The following is a 20,219-nucleotide window of genomic DNA, read 5'->3' as shown; positions in this document are numbered from 1 at the left end:
TGCATGAACTGTTACTCCACATGGAACAATTTTCCTTTCCTCTCTTTATTGAACTCTGGCTTATCATTCACGACTCCTATTAAACATCACAGCTTCTGGTGCTTTCTGTGACCTTCCCTTTTCTCTGGTCAATTATAGGTTAGGGGTCCTTGCTGTATATTCCCCCAGCATCTTATACTTGCCCTCCTTAGCATGTATCACACTTAAAAATGAATGCCTATCTTCCTTTCCAACTGCCAAGCTTCAAAAAAATATCTGTTGAAGGAAAGAATACAGAGTTGAACTCTAACACCTTCAATCTCTACTGAGTAAGGACAATATTTTCTCCAGATCTTACTTTGAGATTGAATTTGTGGGTGGTAATCAAGAGGCTGCAGCTGTTGGGAGAGGTGGCCTACATGAGCCAGGAACTGGGCATGTCCTGCTGGCCTCAATTGCCACATCAACATTCAGTGAAGCAGACTCACCAAGTCCTTGGCTTGGCAAACCTTCCTTAGCACATCGAATTTCTGCGCCATTTGAAAGAAAAAAAAGAAAATTCACTATTTTCCCACTAATTTAGACTGAGTATTTTCCCGGATGCCTGCCTTCTGCTCACCCTAACCTCTCACAAGACTCTCCTCCCAAGTGCTTTCAATTTACAGGTGTCCCTTGTGCTGTAGGCGGGATTTCAAGTGAAAGTTTGGTCCTGCTCAGGATGGCGGTGGCAGCCCTTAATGCACCCACACAGAGCTCACTCTGCTGTTCCTGGGTGGGTTGCTAAGCAACATCCCTGTTTGCCTGGAAATGGGGTGAGGCTGTACCAGGCTTTGTCAGGGACAAAGCTGGGAACAGTCCCTCGGAGCTTCTTGTCTTCATTACTTCTCTTACCAGTTCAGTCTTCCTTTCTCCTTTACCCAGATTCTATTTTTATAATTTAAAGATGACATCTTCTCCCATTGCACTCTGCCCTTGTTTCGGATTTTAAATGCGTGTTGTGTTTCTATTAGTTGCCTGTGAACTTTTGGAAGACAGGGATTCGCCTAAGGCGAATCCACCCAGTTCCTGTGCAGTAGACAGTTCCAGAAGGGGCCACATAAGCAACAGGGGAAGCCAAAGGACAAAATGGGGCCCTAATTTCAAGTCTTGAGCCATGCCTGGCCCAAGGGAAGAATGAAAGCCAACTTTTAGTGAGTGTTTACTGTGTACCAGGGAGTTCTGGGGAAGGCCCTTATCTGCACTAAGGCAGGTAAGAGGTAGAAATTGGGCAAAAGAAACATTGTCATGCAACCTGATAAAGTGGGAGTTAGTATTCTCCCCACATGCTACATGAAGAAACCGGGGGTATATAGACGTTGAATAACTTTCCAAGATCACAGAGTTCATAAAGGGAACCGAGAACTGCACCTCTTCAGACCCTAGATCTCATGATGATAACCATGATGATAGCCATGATGATAACCTTATTGCTTAATTTTGTGCTAAAGGAGTAAATTACATACATATTAAATACTGGGCCATCAATAGAGGCTTCGATGCCTTCTTTTCCTTCTCTGCATGTGTGCTGAATCCCATGTCCTAAGACGTGGCTGACCTTGCAAGGTTAGATGGTGAAATAGGCCTTTATATTCCCCTTTTCCATAAATAATGCTTGAGAAAATACTTGTGGAAATGATTTTGTTTGTAATTATTTATTTATTTATGTAGATTTTATTGATTTGAGAGAGAGAGCACACACAAGCAGGGGGAGAAAGCAGAGGGAGGAGAAATAGACTCCCTGCTGAGCGGGAACCAGATCCCGGACTAGATCCCAGGACCTTGATCCTGGACTGGATCCCAGGACCCTGGGGTCATGACCTGAAGGCAGATGCTCAAACACTGAGCTACCCAGGTGCCCCTGTTTTTAAACATTTAGAACCCCTAATCCCAATGTAGATATAGTTTATTCATCCCGCCTTCCTGTCAATGAAGTCTTTGTGTCAGTGTAAGAAAATTGATTTGCACATTCTGGCCGAGGATGATAATACTGGGACAGGAGATGCAAATAGATGGAGCAAGTAGTGTGACAGCAGGAAGCTGAACAAGAACAACGGGCCCTGCTCACTGTTTCTGGAAGTCACCCTCACCACACCCCCCACCCCCCATTTATCCCTGAGCTCTCCTCCAGCTTCGATGGGTCTGGGCTGGGTTTCCAGGAGCCTGGCATCAGACTGGTTCCAGTTCCACCCGCCGTATTGAAACGTGGGAATTGGCCCAGCCAGAGATCTAAGACCTCTCTCTTCTTGTGATAGCTGTAGGGAACAGCCTGCAGTTTTCATCTCCTGCTGACCACCTGTTCATTTCAGTCCCTCGGCACCGTGCTTCCCCAGAGAAGAGCAAGGCATGAGCCAGAAGGGCTTTGCTCCAAGAGGTGGGGGCTAGACCTGAAGCCAGTAGGCGTCTCTGAAGTGCTTGAGAAGGAGTAAGACATGCATCTAGGCTCGGAGCCAGATCTTGCCCTTCCAGATAGAAGATGTGTCCTAGACAGCCCGTTCCTCCCAGGTGCCTACTGAAGTTCTGTGATTTCCGGAGTTGGCACATTTAACAGGATCTGGATACCCTTGACTCTGACTCACAGGGAAACTGAATGGTTTTGTATTAAAGGAGTAGCAAGAGTCTGGGTTTTAAGGTCTGGGCTATTCTTATAGATAACTTAGACCATTTATTTGCACTTATGGGACACACTGGGGGGCATAATTAGGAGGTCCCTTTGTGTACACTGACAAATCATAATTCCATCACTAGCTCTGTGACTACAGACAACTTATCTCACCTTCTGGAGACTCCATTTCTTCATGTGTAAACGGAAGTGAAAATGAAATCCACCTCATTGATTTGCCGTGAAGCTAAATGAGATAACTTGCATCAAATTCCTACCCTGGTGCTTGGCTGGTAAAATGAGGTCAATTGGTTTTAGCCATCATGAAGATTATTAATTTGCATACATATCTAAATTATATTTTTTATTTATGTCACTTGTGTAACGGATAGGTAGGCGTCCTCTATGTCAATCATTCTTCAAGGCTCTTTAAATGTACTTGATTCTCATAACGACCTTATTAGAAAGGACCTATTAAGAACCTCATTTTTACAGAAGAAATTGGAGCACAGAGAGGTTAAATATCTCAGGCAAGTCACACAGGTAGTAAGTGGCTGACCTCTAATCACTGCCTCCAGCTCCCTGTCTCCTGGTCTGTGTTCTCAGCCACAGCACTCACGGCCGGCTATGTTCTCACGTCAGCAATAGCACTGAGCGTAATGGTTCATCAGTAACCTGGAAGCTGGGAAATTTGAGTTCTAATCCTGGTTCTGTAGGTGCCTAATAATTCAGGAAAACCCAGCTCCCAGGGTTTAGGCTCAGTATCCTGTTGTACACCAACAAAGATTAGGTGACATTATTAATTTATAATTATGTGTTATACAATTAACACCATATAATTAGCAATCCCTTGACAGTGTTTATAATCATCCTCTAATTTATAAGAACATTGCAATTTCCTCACTTGCACAGGCCTGGGGCAAAGTCAAACCAATTGCTGGACCCTGGTTAAGGCTTGCAGGGGTCACTTGACAGAGAGGGTATAGCCATCCCAGGTGACATCAATACTGAAACTTAGACCTGCAGCTTGGGTATCTGTTCTTTCTCCTATCATTAGCTCTGAAGCTTTTGTTTAAATTTTGTATCAAAGTCATTTTCCTTATGGAATAAAGGGCTCCATTTAGAAGTTTAATTGAGGGGCGCTCGCGTGGCTCAGTTGGTTGAGCATCTGCCTTGACTCAGGTCATGATCCCAGAGTCCTGCAATCAAGTCCCGCATTGGGCTCCCTTGCTCTGGGAGTCTGCTTCTCCCTGTTACTCCTGCTTGTGTTGTCTTTGTCAAATAAATAAAGTAAAAAAAAAAAAAAAGAGAGAGAAATTTTATCAGAATTGTGAGACCTTGGCTGTGGAGAGGCTCCTTGTTCCTTCTTAGGGAAATATTGGAAAAATTGGTGGAGCCGATACAGCTTTGATGACACCTTCCAACCAAGGAAGTTCAAGAATGGAGGTTACTTAGAGAACAACTCAACTTGTGTGATTTGTGAAGCTCATTTGTTTATTCCAAGCTATTTAATGGAGGTGATTTTTTTTCCCTTTTCCTGATTTAACGCTGTTAATGCACTAAAATTTTGTCCTCCATTCCATCCCCCCCCTCCCAAAAATTCCTGTGTGAAATTCTAATTTCCAAGGTGGTGATACTAGGAGGTGGAGAGGCGATTCAGGCATGAAGTGAAGCTCTCATAAATAAGATTAGTGCCCCTATAAAAGAGAACCCGGAGAGCACTCTTGCCTCTCCTGCCACGTGAAAGCACGTGGGTGACAGCCCTCTCTGAACCAGGAAGCAGATTCTCACCAGACACCAAATCTGCCAGTGCCTTGATCTTGGACTTCCAGACCTGTGGGAAATACGTGTCTGTGGTCTAAACCGCCCAGCCTACGGTACTTTTATTACAGTAGACGGGACTAAGATAAACATTCTCTCCTTCAAACTTCATGTGCCATTGTCCCAGCTTCAGAGGACCAGACTCTCTATCCTCTGACCATGTAATCCTCGTCAAAGCATCCCTGCATGTCCTTTAGCCACTTTCCAGCTTAGAGGTCTCTTTCTTTTAGCTAGTGCTTATAGGAATATATCTATTTAATACATTTAGGGTTGAGTATACGTTGGGTTTTGTTAAAGTGGCCATAATTGCCATTTTCTACAAGGCGTTTACCGTCTTTAACACTAATGATGTGTTTTGCCTTAAAGTCTCTTTTGATTGTTTATGTTAAACACTGTCTTCGTTGAGGGCAGGATTCTGCCGTACAAGCTAGCTTGATGTGTGATCCTTGGCCAACATACTCTTGAAATAGTAAAAGGGGAACTAAACTCATGCTAATTGTTCCAAACTTGTAGAATAACTTTGGGTATGACTCCTCGTCTCTGAAAGCTGAAGTTTAAATTTTGTAAAATAGAAAGTTTAGCCTAGATGTGAGGTGTTTACTGAAGGTTTGCAGTGCATCCTCCTGAATGTACAAGAAAGGTCATCAAGGGATCTATGAAACATTAGTCAAAAGTGTATTGGATGGTACATTTTTATTGGGAAAGAACCCAGAGCTTTCACTTTTCCCAGAGATCTGTAATCTCCCACCTCCCAAATTAACTGTGCGACTCTTGAGGCGATTTCCTGCCCATTAATTCAAATCTATGCCATTCTGTTCCCTCCATTCACCTTGATTTGTGAATCTATTGAGAAGGAAGGAGGATTCTGAACTGAAGCAGACAGCAGGTGTATTTTATGCCTGGACTCAGAATGCTTACAGTTAAACCTGATGTTGAAAAGCAAGGGATGAACCTATTTGTAACTGCAGGCTCTGATAGGGATTTGGAGAAAGAAGGGACATTGAGAAAGGATAGTTCCTTCTAGGTCCTTAAGGTTGACAGGACTGGAACCACTAATACTCACATTCCAGCAAGAGGGTGATCTTCACTCAACCTGAGTTCCCTATAACGATCCAAGGATTTGAGTTGATCCTCAACTGGAAAAAGGCCTATATATAAGATGGTAGTGACTTAAGAAAAATACTATACTGGAATATATAATATAATGAATATAATATGTAGCATGTATTACATTTATGTGTATATCTATCAGGAAAGAACATATGTGTGGGAGTTTGTATACCCTATTGTTTAAATGTCATGGGGCTAACTCTTGATCCTTGTCTTGGATAGGAGATTGTGCCGGACAACCGTACGCTTAGTAGAGAGGAACCTGTAATCGTGGTCAGAGTTGAAAACTTGTAGAATAACTGGATATAATTCCTCATCTCTAAAGGTCGAAATTTTACATTTCTTTAATGACCCCGTTAGCATACAGAGTCTATGGTTCTATGTGTCCACTCTTGTCTCCCTTTCTTTGCTAAATTGACCTTTTCTTAACACTAGCGATGTATTTTGCCTTAAAGTCTCTTTTGACCGTTATTAACAGGCTTCGTGGTAGTTACTATTGGTCTAGCATATTTTTATCCTGTATTTTCAAACTTTCTTTCCCTTTATTTTTTTTTTAACATATAATGTGTAGTCTGACCACCTCTGTCTTTTTACTCACCCGGTTTGCCCAATTATATTTATTGTGATTATCTGTATAGTAAATCTTGCTATTATGTCTAATGTGTCCGGCTGTTTCAATGATTCCTTTTTCTCCTTTTCTGCTTTCTTTTTAATTTTTCAGTTTAATTTTAAAATTCAGTCTTTTTTTAAAAACTTGAACATTAAACAGTCTATATCTATTCTTTTATGGGTTAATCACTCCATACCCTCTGACTCTATGATCTCATCCCCTGATCACTTATCACCATGTTATTCTCACTTTCTTTCCACAGAACAGAAACTAGGAGAAAAATGTTTGTCATTGAGATAACTTTATCAGCATAGGAAACCCAACAAGATACTTTACATTTAGAATTATATTCTTGGATTTGAATAATCCCAAAGCCTTTTTTTCTTTCATTGTGTCCATTTGTTTTACTTCCCAATCTTTCTTCCACTTGGTGACAAGCAGTCTCTGTGCAACTATGATTTTAATCATTGAAGGGAGACTTGCTGTTAGTATGACCTCTTCTTGCCCTCCTCTTTGAAGGGGGCAGATATGCCAGGGTCCAGAATTTTCCAATGATTTTATTTGATAGCTAATTAATGGCTTTCTGCAGTTTCCATGGCAATGCCACGCTTTGCTGCCAGGCCTTATCCAAATGGGCATTCTGTTCACTCTTTTGCCTTAGCATCAGCATATTAATCAGACACCATGGGTCCTTGGTTGCTGCATCAAATTGGTAAGACACTAATTGAATTAAAATCTCACTTGAAGGCTTCAGGCTTCTCTTCCTCCCAGCTGGAGAGGAACCTTGTTAGCTCAAAGGGCCAGACCCAAGCAGGAGACATTGGGAAATCCACAGAACTTGGTGTCCTCTTATATAGCAAAGTGTTTTTCTTTTGCCTTTGAATAAATATTTTGATGTCTGAATCTTTCTCTCTCCTTGAAAATTTCTCTATTTCCCTGACCTTTCCGATCATTGGACATTGCTGTGTTCTCTTTGTAATATGAAGCGATGCAGTTAGTACTTTCAAGGTGAAGGGAAGAGGGTTTTCCTGCACGTACATCTGGTGAAGTCTGGGAAGGAACTCAGGTGGAAGGCCCTAACTTAATTGCGATGAGGATTAGGTAGCACAATGCCTACGAAGATTGCCTAGCAATCCATAAAGTGCAAGGACAGGGGTGAGGATAGCATGAGTCTTTGAAGTGCTTGGAAAGTAGAGATGAAAGGAAAAAGGAGGGGAGGCCACTGAGAGGTGGTCAGTCTTAAATTCATTTTGCAGGTCATGAAGAACATGGATGATTATTTCAACTTCTCATACAGAGTTGAAATCCTCACCGCCCTTGTTAGGCTGCCCATCGAAAGTCACGGTTCTGAAGCTGTTAACTGACCCTCAGATATACCACGCATATTTATACCTTTGTGGTTTTGCATTCTCTGTTCCTCTGGCCCTTCTGCTCCCTGCTATTTGCCCAAGTCCGATTCCCTCCGATACTCAGCATAAACGTGCCCATATAAAGCTGTGGCCAACCCCATTACCAGAGAAAATAACTTCTTCAGGGCTCCTCTCTGTGTGCCTGACCCCATCATAGCACTCATCATGGTGTACTATAATTATTGTTTATTTTTTCAATGGGTTCATATGTCTGTATTTTTCATTAATTTGCAAGTGGCACAAAAATATAGACCACGTCCTTACAAATTTTTGTTTCTCTGACATGCCCCATTCATCTAATAGGCATTGAAGAGATGTTTGATGATTTGCTGACCTTCTGCAAAATCTTGTGCTTGATGAATAGCTGCTATGTGATCTCTGGCATGGAAGGACTTCCGATCTAAATGAACACTGAATGCTCAAAAGCTGAGGTCCAGAAAACTATGTTCATGTGAAATGCAAGTTAGTGTTAAAGTCGGTATCAGAAAATATGCTAATTCATACTAAAAAATGGAACATTAAAATCGGAATTTTCCTCTCAAAAAAAAAAAAAAGACCTATTCCCCCGCCTCGCCGCCACCCCAACCCCTACACACATACCCACACACTAGGTAATTCTTCTTATGTACTGAGGCCCTCTCCTCCTTCCCCCTTAGACTGTGTTAGGGATCGTGTTCTCCTTTACTCATATTGTCACAGACTCTGGTGACGCCTGAGATAGGTCTTTGTATTTTAGCTACGATAGCATTAACTTGAGAAAGAAAGGTGCGTCCCCGAACTAGAACCAGCGAGCGGAAGGTACGCAGAAGCTGACCGAGGAACAGAAGACCTATCTAACAATTAGATCTGCTTTATAACACAAAACGGAATGGACACTATCGCTCCCTTTCAGGAAAAGAGGGATTCAAGGACTGCGGAAGGTGGAGCTAATTAGCCTCCTGTCCCTGCAATGGTCCAGCCAGTAAACAGCCGCGCTGTCCCTAAGGTGGTGAAGACGAGGTTTGCACTGGGCAGACGTTTAGACCAGAGGAATTCCATTTTCTCTTTTGACCCTGACATTTGTGATCCTGTTTCCCTGACAATTCAGAAATGAAGATTTGGGTGCTCAGAAGCACCTCTAGCGAGTACCACCTCACCAAAAAGACCAACAGAGATCCTGAAGACTCGGAAGTGTCATCTGCCCAGATCCTCGACAGGAGTGCTCTGAAATGAGTTTTCTTTCTTTGAATTCCCCCCTTCGATTTAACTACCAAGTCCCAAAACAAGGCCTCTCGCCTTCCTAGATGCCAAAGAATCGGCCGCGTCATGATGGGTGCATGTGTGCGTGTGCACCCGCGCGTGGGTTCTGGGTTAATCAAAGGATCTTTTTTTTTTCTTTTCCATCCTTACTTGGGGAAGTCTGCCTGCAGAGCACTGCAGTGCTAGAACTTACCCCAGTTTGCTGTGGCTACTGATTTTTGTTTAAAGAGAATTTTAAAATGCAAAGCATTTCTAGGAAATCTGACACCATTTTCTTTTGGAGGGGGGGGGGCAGGCCGGGGAAATGGGCTTTTTTCAGTTAAAAGAAAAAAAAAAAAAAGCTATCAAAACAACCTGAGACTGCAAAAGATCTCATCCCTGGGCAGCGTGGCTGGAGGAGAAAGCACAAGAGTGGCCAGCACGACTCAGAAGGAGGAGGAGCGCTGCCGAGGGGTTCGGAAGGCAGAGTTCAAATCCTTACCCAGGCGGCAACTACGTGTGGCCACGGGCGTGCCATCATCTCTCCGTGCCTGTTTTGCGGACTAAGTCAAGGAGGGTGACAGCTGGTATCTGAGGGTCCTTATTGGCGTCACGCCCTGTGAGGACGCTCATGTTTCTCCCCCCACCCAGCGCCCTCTGCAAGTCCCCCAACCGTCCAGCTTCCACTAACTTCAGTTTGTTCAGAATGCGTAAGGTGGCACGGTCATCTCGTCCCCGCCCCGGTGCAAGAATGAGTCAAAAGAACCACAAGGAATTAGGCGTAAAGAGGGAAGAAATCATAACCCAAGAAATATCTTTATCTATGTCCATTTCCTCCCACAAGGAAAAATGGCAGTGTCGCTTGTACATTACATATATCTCTCTTTCTTTTTAGTGTTTAATCTTAGCACCTGCACAGCAGAGATCTTTGCAATTTGTTGCATATGCTCTCCCCTTCTCCCCCCACAATACAGCACCTGAGGCCTAAGAAGCAACCCCTCCAAGCTCCTCCAAGGGCTGAGACCCTTCTTCATGACAGAGTATAGAAATCACAAACATGCCCAACGGTTTTATACAGTCGCTAGAACGTTGTCGTTTCCAACGGATGAAGACTCTTCCTCCTTTTCTTTGAACAGTAATTACATTTTACAAATTTCTGTCTGTTTCGTTTTGCTTTGCTTGGTTCTGTTAGGTTTTGTACAACAAAAGGGAAAGCCCGTGGCGGGGAGTCCCAGGCTAACAGAGTTTGGCCGTCATCTGGTCCGACTGTTTGAGGATCTCGGTGTTGTAGAGGTCCAAGGCGTGGTTCACCCTGATGATCTCGCTGTTGGTGAGTTTCAGGCGGTGCTTGAGCATACAGGAGAACAGGTCCAGCTGGGGTTTCCCCGGGGCCACCGGAGGGGCCAGGCGGTTAATTCGGTCCCGAATGTCCAATAAGAGGAGCATCACGGAGGAAGAGGAATAGAACTGGCCACCTTGGGTGTAGGACTGGTTGACCTGCTGCACGGCGCTGCGAAGGAGGTCAGCGTTGAACCGCAGGCTGTACCCGAACACCTGCACATCCGAGATCTTGATGTAGAACTGCCTCTTGGAGGGGTCGGACAGGTCCACGGGGCCCTGGCCGGTCTCGTTCCGCAGGAGGGTGGGTAGCCGAGTCCGACTACGTAGGTAGATGTGGACCGTCTCGAAAAACGTTTTCCACCGATTGCCCAGCAAGAGAGTCCAGTTGTAGCACTGGCTGTTTTGGAGACGGATCTTCTCCCAACGCGGGTAGCCAAATTCCCCGAAGGGCATGTTCCAGCCCTCCGAGTGGCTCCCGCTGAAGGGGTTGATGTAGACGAAGAACATGGGGTCCAGGCTGCTGTTGCGCATCTGGCAGATGCGCATGGACATGCCGATCACCATGTGGATGAAGTCCATGCGGTTCTTGTTGCTCTTGAGTGTCAGGGACATGCGCTTGCGCCACCGGGGATCGAAGAAGGTGTCGAGGCGGATCTCGTTGCTGATGAAGGTGGTGTGGACGTAGAGGCGCGAGTCCATCTTCTGCAGCAGGTACTTCAGCTCCAGGTCCTGGAAGTCCAGGTCGGTCTCGAAGCTGATGAACTGCTCGCTCCGCTCCGAGTCCACGTTCTGTGGTTCGCAGCGGCCTCGGTACAGCTTGTAGCCCTTGTTGCAGGAGCCGCAGAGCGAGATGTTGGCCAGGCTGCACATGGCACAGCTGTTGTTCCCTCCTATGATGCAGGGGATGGGGCGCTGGCACAACGTGGTGCTGCCGTGGCACACGCAGCTCCTCTGGCTCTCCAGGAAGGTGCCCCAGAACCCGTTCTCGTTGCAGTAGAGGAGCGACTGCACCCTCGCGAGCCACTGCTGAATCGTCCTGGGGGTGGAAGGAAAACGGACACTGTTAGCCACCAGGGCCGGGCTGCTTGGCCTGACCCAACCGAGAACGCAAAGCGCAGCTGCCCCGGGGATGCAAGGCCTGGGTAGTGCCGGCACCGGCTGCAAATAGGAACCGGGTTGTCGTTCCTCGCGATGCCGCCGACCGGCTATGCGACACCGTATGTGGACGTTCCTCACGTTCCGAGGCCACGTCTGTGAAGTGAACGGCTCGGAGTGACTGCTCTCTGGGGCCCCTCAGCTCCAGGGTCCACGGCACAGCAGCCCCAGGGAAGCGGGGCCCGGGAGTGTCTAAACGCAAATGCCCCTGCCAGGTCACGGCAGAGCCTGGAAATCAGCAACAGAGAACAACTTGGGCCGGGAGGGGGGGTCACGTATCACCTGCAGCACACGTTCCAACCCCCCCCCCAGATTCCTCCCACGAGGCTACGTCAGGTCCAACAGCTTCAGACAACGAGATCCTATTTACTGCAACCCCAGAGATCGCCGTGCTTCCTTGCCGAGGGTCCTGCGCGACCGGCCCTCACACCTAGGAGACATGCGCGCTCCCTGTCTTCTCCCCAGCTCCAAACTCGCCGTCCAGGGGCACTTGCATGACCACGCGTCTCTCCAGGTCCCCGGGACTCGATCCCAGGACCCTGCGATCCCGGCCTGGGCGGAAGGCAGGCCTCGGAGCCACCCAGGCATCCCCCCCAACCCACACTTTGATCAGCGCTGCCCCAGCCTGCCCCCGGGTTCCAGCCACCAAAACGTCGCGATGAAGACAGATACAACCTCGGGTGAGAAGCAGCAGAACGGGTAAGAGTATGGAAGGCGGTGAGCTGAGGGGCCTCTCGCCGTCCCTCACCTCCGTGCGGGTCACCTCTTGGCTGTCTTCCTCGCCACGAGCAATCCCTGACACGTGTCCGCCCCTTGGAGCACCGCCCTGCAAGCTCCCTCCGGAGCCGCGGCCAGGCCGGGCAGCCCCCCCACCCCGTGGTCAGGGCCGTGAGCTTCTGTGGCCGCTCACGCCCCAAGCTGCCAGGTCTGAGGGTCTCCGCAACAGTCAGTCCTTGCTGTTCCCGCGCAGGGACCCTCCGCTCCCTTTACAGATGAGGCCAGACAGGCTCAGGGGTGCGGCGGCGGAGCCGAGGCCGAGCGCGGGTGCGGGCAGAGTCCTCCCGGCTCCTGGCGGCCGGTCACGGTAAACCGACACCGAGCGGGCCGCAAGGTGCGGCGCTGATGCTGGCGACGGCAGTGATGGGGACCTGGGACGAGGAGCCCCCGCACCCTCGCAGTGCCTGTGGCAGGAGGGGTTGGGGTGCGTCCACCCTCCGCCTCCCCGGGGCAGGAGAGCAGGTGCTCGGGCCCACGGAAGTGCGTTCAGGGCTCAGCCGGGCAACCGGGGACACGGGACTGCGGCCTCCGAGCCTCGGCACCCATGTGTCCGGGGAGGTCCTGGGCCCGTGTTTGGCAGCGGGAGACGGGATGGCGGGAGGTGACATCCTTAAGGCGTTTAGCACAGAGCCTGGCGTCGCTGAATCCCTGAACAGGTAATAATAATAATAATAAGCTCTCTTGTCCCAGAGGATACGCTCCCTCCTGGAGCCTGGGGGGCCCGGGCTGCTCTGGGGGCACCCGAACGTGGGCAGCGCGGGCACGGCCTCCCGGACACCCTGCGGCCCCCCAGGGCCTTTACCAGCGGAGACAAAACAGGGGGGAAGAGTGCGCCCCTCGAAGCTGCGCTGCCTTTAACGTCCCCCCCGCTGGGCAGTGAAATCGCCCCGCACGGCCCGGGGCACCTGCCTCCCCTGGAGTGTGCCCTCGGGGCTGCAAGGCCTCAGACGGGGCGTCCGTCCTCACCCCCACCCCTCGCACCATTTGCGGGGTGAACAAATGTTGGTGGAATGAATGAACCGCAAAAATGAATTTCTTGCATTTTTCATTTAAAAATAATAATAATAATAATTTAAAAAAACCCACCCAACGTCTCCGCCCCAGGCTGCAGTACTCGTTCCCGACGCCGTCCACCCGCACGGCTCCAGGCGTCCCCAGCCCCGGCTTCCCGAGACCAATCCTCTCACAGCCTGGAGAACAGCAGCGGGCCCGGCCTTCGGGAGACGGAGCCGGAATAACAACGAGCCCTGCGGCTGCCGCCCCCCGGGCCAGAACACTGACCGAGGACTGGCTCTGAGTCATCTGGTGTCTCTGCGAGCCGCAGGGACCCGCCACACGTCTCCGATTGCACGGTTCCATCTGACGAGAGCGTCATTCCAAAATGCCTCTTTCAAATGGCCCACACTTGCCCCTGTCACTCCCTCTCCAAGCGACAGGACAGTGCCCCATTTAGAGCTCCTCTGTTCCCATCTGCGAGGCATTCTATAACCCCGTCGAGCGCCCCCTTTCTCGTGTCTCATCATTGGGACCCTTTGTCAGCACTTGCCGCCCCCACTCCTTGAATCAATGCCTCATTGTGGCCGAGCCCTCGGGATCCTGGGGGGGGCGCGTAGGAACATGAAAGTCCCCGGTGATGCTGCCACAAGCGAAGGGGCTGCGGGCGAATTAGGATTCCGGCCCTGTCGAGCAGGAGGGACCGGGGACAGAGGCCCTCTGAGGCGCATCGGCGAGCTGCGTGGCACCTGCATCTCCTGACCTCAGAATAATCACGAGGTTGTGGGCCGCATCAAAGGAGGCATTAATGATGCAGCCAGAGGGCTCAGAGGAGGCCGCGTGCAGGGGTGGGAGCGCGGGGCCGCGGGGAAGGGTGGCCGGGGGAGCGGCCATGGTGTCGGGGCCACCGCGGAGCCTGACCTGGAGGCCCGGGTCCGAGGGGGCGGCCTGCCTCTGTCCGGCCTCCGAGCCGGGCTCGGGGAGCAGGATGGGCCGCCGAGGGCCACCGGCCGAGGCCGGGCAGCGGGGACCGGGCGTCGGGCATGGGCAGCGCCGTCGGGTCCCCACGCCCAGCCAGCTGCCTCCTGCTTTTCAGTACGTCCCTCGGTGGAGACGAGCACAACCAGAAACGGCAGCTCATCGCAGGTTCGGCGTGTGTGCGCCCGACACACGCGACCCCAGCGGGAGGAGTCGGCCCGGCAGACCCGACGCCCAGGCTCCTCCCGCAGCAGGTGCTCCGGGCAGTGGCCCCGGGGGCTCGGATGCGGGCAGCGCTCCGGGGCACCTCGCCCCCCCCCCGGAGGCACGCTCCGTGCGGGACGCTCGCCCCGAGGGGCACCCCAGCACCGTCCGCGTCTCAGGTGGGATCCCGAGCCCCTGGGGGAGCGGCCGGCCGGTCGGGGATCCACGGAGTCCGACCCCGCGTGGGGCCACACTGAGCTGGGAACTTAAGGACCGAGAGCGGCGGGGAGGAGAAGCGAGGTGGTGGGAGAGGACCCCGGGCCTGCGTGTGCGAGGCCTATTATCGCGCTCCTGCTTCCTCCGGACCTGCCGGGACCCCTGCACCCCGCTCGCTGATAATTGGAGCTCCCCGACAGGTGCCCGGGGACAGGCTGGGGGCCGGGATCTGTAGATACCAGTCCCAAGGCTGGCTGGTGACAGCCCGCCTCAACCCTGGCAACCGAGCTGCCGCGGCTTCACAGGCGGGCTCGGGCGGGGAGGCTCTCACGGAGACCAGGGAGGCGGCGCGACGCAGTGACGCCAGGTTTCAGAGGTTTCAGAATGTTTCCCTGCGTCCCTGGGGATCCAGAGCAGCTCCCGTTTGCAGCCGGAGGTGGAGTCCAATCGATCCAAACCGGCATCTTTCTGTTGGATGTGATGTCAGTCGGTCCTGGTGGGTCGCAGGGTGGGGATGCTGGGAGGAGGGAGGACAGGAGGAGGAAGGGGCCGAGGGCGGAAGGCCGGACAACCCGGGAGGCCGCTGCTGGGCCCCCTCGAGGCCGCGGGCAGCAGGGGGGCGCAGGAGCAGGAGCAGCGGACCTCCAAGAAGACGGGCAGTGTCCGGCTCACCGCCCGGCCTTCCGAGGGAAGACGCCTCCGGGATTTCCATTCCACTGGGAGGACGCTGACGGCCAGAGAGGGTCTGTGACTTCCCAAGGCCACACCGCGTGCACGGTGACAGACGGGAGCTCGGGCTTTCTGGATCCCAAGCCAGCGCCCCCTCCAGTCCCCCGAGCACCGTCCAGGCTCGGGCCCGGCTCCCCTGCAGGCCTCCGTCCTTGCCTCGGCCAGGATCTCCTGGCGACCTGACAGGGTCCCGGTGACACAGCTGGAGCTGCTCGTCATGTGGAGGACAGAGGCTATGCCACCCAGGGCTCCCATCAGTGCCTTCAAAGACTCGCGCCTCCCTTTCAGAGCCACCCGGGTGGGGAGCCCAGGCTGGGATTCCTAATTCAAGCAAACTCCCCGCTGATTTTAATTGGAGGTTTTGCCTAAGACAGGAATGCGGTGCCGGGCCAGTGGCATTTTAGGGAAGATCACACAAATCGAGCGCCAAGGAGAGAGGGGGGAGAAACAGATCTAGGCTAAAATAGAAAACTATCATCCGTGGCTCCCATTTGCCTACCAGGAGTGTTGATTTAACAGTGGAGAGGAGATGAAAAAAAAAAAAAAAAAGAAATAGGAGCTTGGATTTTTCTTTTACGTGTGCCCCGTGCTTCTTCCTTGGCGTTGCTTTGACCCTGGAACGGGCGAGTGATTCCGGGGCACCCGCAAAACGTGCAGGCTGTAGACCGTACACCGGACGGGGGAGGCCAACGGCTGCTTCCAGGCTCCCGAGGGGACTCTGTTCCAGCTGCGCTGTGCACGACTGCGTGTGTGTGCACTTCATGCTGCACGCGTGTGCGTGCGTGCAAGGAAACGACCGTGTCAGTGGTGTGGGAATGCTCAGTGCTCAGCTGGTCCACCGAGGCGCCGGTGGGAACGACAGCGACCGTCACACCCACGCTGTGGTCCTTGTTTTCCCCAGATAATACTGAGCTCTCAAGCATTCCCCTCTGGAGTTTCCGTCAGCGCCGCCTGCCTGGGTCCTTCACGCGGCGTCGGGCCTCACGGAATGAAGGGCTCCCGGCCACGAGGAGGGAAAGACAGGAGGGAGAGTGGGGGAGGCCCCTCGCCGTGAGCACGATGCTTCTAGTCCGGAATCGCGGAGGAGGAAACAGGTCTGATTGGAGAGGATGGAGGTGGGGGGTACAAGGGGCGTGAGAACCCAACGGGGTCTTTAAAATCAGCATAGTCGGGAAGGATCAGGAGACGGTTTTGCCCGTGACACAGTCCTGTGTCTGGAAGGGGGTGACAGGTAACGTCCGCTGCACACTCACGTCCGGCATTTTGCTTTGGGGCGTGGATGTGCTTGGAGGCAGGAGGAGGAAGGGCCTGGGAGCCCCCCGGGCCGACAGGCTGTGAGCACAGGAGGCTCCCAGGTGGGCGCTGCCAGAGTGGTTGGTTGCTCCAAGAGGAGCGAGAGGCGAAGACCCCAAGGCTAGAGATTGAAAGGGGGCTGATGGGGTCTCATGGGCTTAGGGACAACCGTGCGGCAGGAGGGGGCAGGGCCATGGAGCCATCACAGATGAAACAGATCCTGGACCCCATTCGCGCGACCACTGTCTGCCTCTGGACATTTGACCTTGCTGTGTGACCTTGGTAAGTCATGTGACCCCTCTGAGCCTCAGTTTCTGTATCTGTCCAATGGGGCAGGTACTCCCTGCCAGGCGCTTGGTCTCCAGAACTAGAATCAGCTACGCAGACACCCGGGCGGTCTGCAGTGAAGGGCCCTGGGCACTGACCACTAACCGTCACCGTTACGGAGGGCGAACAACAACAGCTGTGCACAAGGGCCCCAGGGGAAGTCACTAGAGGGGCTCAGCTGCCGTCCCTGAAGAGCCGCGTCTCCCGAGCTCCTCACCCTCCACGGTCCTGATGAATGCTGTCGGCCCGATGCTTGAGGACGGACAAGGGGAGACATGGGCTGTGGGGTCAGGCAAGACCGGGTGTTGAGTCACAGCTCCGCCACTCGTCACTTAACCTCCAGCGCATTGCTTGTCCTTCCAGAGTTCCTGTTTTCTCAACTACGGGATGTGGAGTAAGAGCAGAGTCCCTTGGAGAACCAGGTAGGGCACTGTGTGGAGCCTCCTACACACAGGAGGTGCGCGCTGTCTCGCCTGAAAACAAACTACGGTGCTTCTCCGGCTCACACGGGAAACGGATTTGAAGTTTCCTTTGAAGTCCACAATTATGGATTATAAATCCAGGGAACGGGATTCAATAAACGTCAGTGGGTCAGTCGAGTGCTCATAGAAAAAAATAGCAACAGGAGCAAAAGGCAACCCCTTTTGACACTCAGTCTTTTACTGATCCTTAAGACTAAGGATCTTAGTCTTTTCTCCACAAAGAGAGGAATTACGGATCTAAGTGGGAAAAGTAAAAACAGGAATAACAACTCTCCCGACATCAACCAAACAGCCGCTTTGGAAGAAAACATGGGGGAACCTTATTATGGTTTTCGAGGAGACAGAGATGTCTTGAGACCGCTCATCCGAAGGGGGAAGGAGATGGTTCATAGGGATATATTAGGATGAAAAATATCCATCAAGAGATAGCACTGAAAGGACAAAAAGGCCACCTTCGTTAGAGAGTGTGTCTGCAATACCTCCGGCCGATCAAGGGCTGTCTTCACAACACATGAGCAACGGCTCCTATACTGGCTGGATGCTGGGCTCTGGAGTATTGTACGCGGCTCCTTAAATCAGAGTAGATGCAATTATCACAATTTTTACTTTTCTTGATAATGTGCTCACTAAGCTGCTTAATAAATGTGATGGGTCCCAGAAAGAGAGAAAAGAAAAACAAAACAAAACAAACAAACAAAAAAAAGAACTACAAAGCAGTAAGAAGAAACCCGATAACGAAAAGAGAAAATAGGCAAATGATAGCAAGTGGCGCCTCATAAAAGGAGATATTCGAGAGGCCACTAAGTCCGTGACACGCCATCAGTCATCGGGACCGTGACATTAAAGCTCCGGCGAGATACACCCTGCAGCAGGAGGGCTAAAATAATAAAAAATACAGACGGAGAAGATGGGAACCGCCAAGTACGGGCGGAAGGATGTGAAGCAGGGAAACGCTCCTGTGCCGCTGGCAGGACAGAGATTTGCTTCGGCGCATTCGGAAAATTGGGAAGTACCCCCTGGGGTAGCTGTCGGGGGTAAAAGGCAGTTGGAGGGAGTACGGGGTGCAGGCCCCGGGGAGTGGGCTGCAGGCGCCCAGGCGATGATGCCCCCTTTCCCTGGGTGCGCTGGCGGCACCGTGAACTCTTGCTGTCCGTTCACGCTCAACTTTCTCGGTGTCTGGGAGGCTTCCAGAAGGCACCGATCTCCAACACCGTCTTTTCCAGCAACCCCCAAGGACACGGCGAGGGCCGAGCCACTTTGCGTTTTCTCATTGCTTTTCAGCCTTTCTGGAACCTTCCGTCTGCTTCTCCCACCTGGTCGGCACGACTCTCCCGCGCCCCCGGCTGGCTTGACAGGGAGTCAAGGACCTCAATTTAGGTGCCGCGGAAAACCTCACGGCTCAGGGAGGAGACGTGACTTCCTGAGGGTCCGGGAATCTAAGCCTCCCACTGTGAGCCCTCCGGAGGCTGGAGGGTGAGCAGCACCGGCTCTCGGCTCTCGGGGATCAGCAGGGGCCACGGCCCGTAGCGCCAGCGCTTCCTTCTATCCTGACTCTGTCCTCTGAGCCTCTAGATTCTACTCTGAACTGAAAGGTGCTTCTGAGACCCAGGGAGGGAAGGAAGGAAGGAAGGAAGGAAGGAAGGAAGGAAGGAAGGAAGGAAACAAAGGAAGGAAGGAGGGGAAGAAGGAAGGAAGGAAGGGGGGAGGGAAGGAAGGAAGGAAGGAGGGAGGGAGGGAGGGAGGGAGGGAGGGAGGGAGGAAGGAAGGAAGGAAGGAAGGGGAGGGAAGGAAGGAGGGAGGGAAGGAAGGAGGTAAGGAAGGGAAGATGGAAGGAAGGAAGGAAGGAAGGAAGGAAGGAAGGAAGGAAGGAAGGAGGGAGGGAGGAAAGGAAGGATGTAAGGAAGATGGAAGGAAGGAGGGAGGGAAGGAGGGAAGGAAGGAAAGAAGGAAGGGAGGGAGGGAGGGAAGGAAGGAAGGAGGGAAGGAAGGAAAGAAGGAAGGAAGGAAGGAAGGAAGGAAGGAAGGAAGGAAGGAAGAAGGAAGGAGGGAGGGAGGGAGAGAGGGAGGGAGGGAGGGAAGGGAGGAAGGAAGAAAAAAACCAACTAAACTAAAACAACAGAAAGGATGTGAAGATGCTTATTTTCTTGCCTTACGTCGGCCGAGTGAGTCACCCGCCCTACTCGCCAGGAGCGCGGAATGACAAGCAGGGACGCGTAATGGTGTCAGTTAGAGCGAGCCCCGCGCATCACTCACACCCAAAGCCAGCGGGTGCTCTCCCCTTTGGGGTGCTGCGGGCCCCACCTCACACTGCCTTCCTGTCTCCCCCATAGACAGAAAAGAAATGCCGAAGACGTCCTTGGTTAAAAGCTTCGGTGCCCCTGGTCGGGAGGGCCCGCGTAGGCCTGGTGATGGGCAGGCCGCGCCCCGAGCCGGCAGGGGGGTTATCCGCGGGCTCGTACCTGTTCCTTAATCGGACAGTTTAGCGCGCACTCAGAATAGGTCTTTGTCGCCAAATTGCTACCCTCTCCCCAGACACATACACATACGCACAAATTGAACAGGTCAGGGACGATCAAAGTAGCAATTTACTCCAGGGAGGGCTGTCTGCAGGTTTAGAGTGACAGATTTTCAGGATCCTGGGGCTGAAGGATGCTCAGACGAGGCCCGGTCCACGGGAAACGGAGCGCACGCGGGTCACGGGCCTTGCCTGACGGCTCGCACGCAGCGCCCGGGAGCCCAGGGCCAGAATCGTCCCCGGGAGGAGGAACCTCACAGGAATCCCGCTCACCCCCCTCCCAGCCTCCCCTACAGGTACCCTTCCACCCGGGGTGGCGGGCAGCGGGGCGGGGACGGAAACATTCTCACTTCTCAGGGGTTACTCGCCCCCGGATCTGAACCGACACTAATTCCCAGAGACGAAAACCGTCAGCGGGGCCCAC

The 20,219-nt window shown here is 52.2% G+C and overlaps 1 protein-coding gene across 2 annotated transcripts in view; it reads right to left on the bottom strand.

Annotated features, from left to right (window-relative positions):
* Positions 1-9,088: 9,088 nt before the first annotated feature.
* The window catches only part of BRINP1 (BMP/retinoic acid inducible neural specific 1), a 169,155-nt gene continuing 158,024 nt past the window's right edge, over positions 9,089-20,219 (bottom strand). For both annotated transcript variants that reach the window (XM_026002841.2, XM_026002840.2), the window contains one exon: positions 9,089-11,162. In XM_026002841.2, coding sequence (XP_025858626.2) covers positions 10,022-11,162 — 1,141 coding nt within the window. In that variant the 3' untranslated portion in view covers positions 9,089-10,021. The remainder of the gene's footprint in view (positions 11,163-20,219) is intronic.

The sequence above is a fragment of the Vulpes vulpes genome, chromosome 12 (assembly GCF_048418805.1).
Source record: "Vulpes vulpes isolate BD-2025 chromosome 12, VulVul3, whole genome shotgun sequence".
NCBI lineage: Eukaryota > Metazoa > Chordata > Mammalia > Carnivora > Canidae > Vulpes > Vulpes vulpes.
Note: the sequence above shows the minus strand (reverse complement) of the source record. Positions and strands in the feature narration are given on the sequence as shown.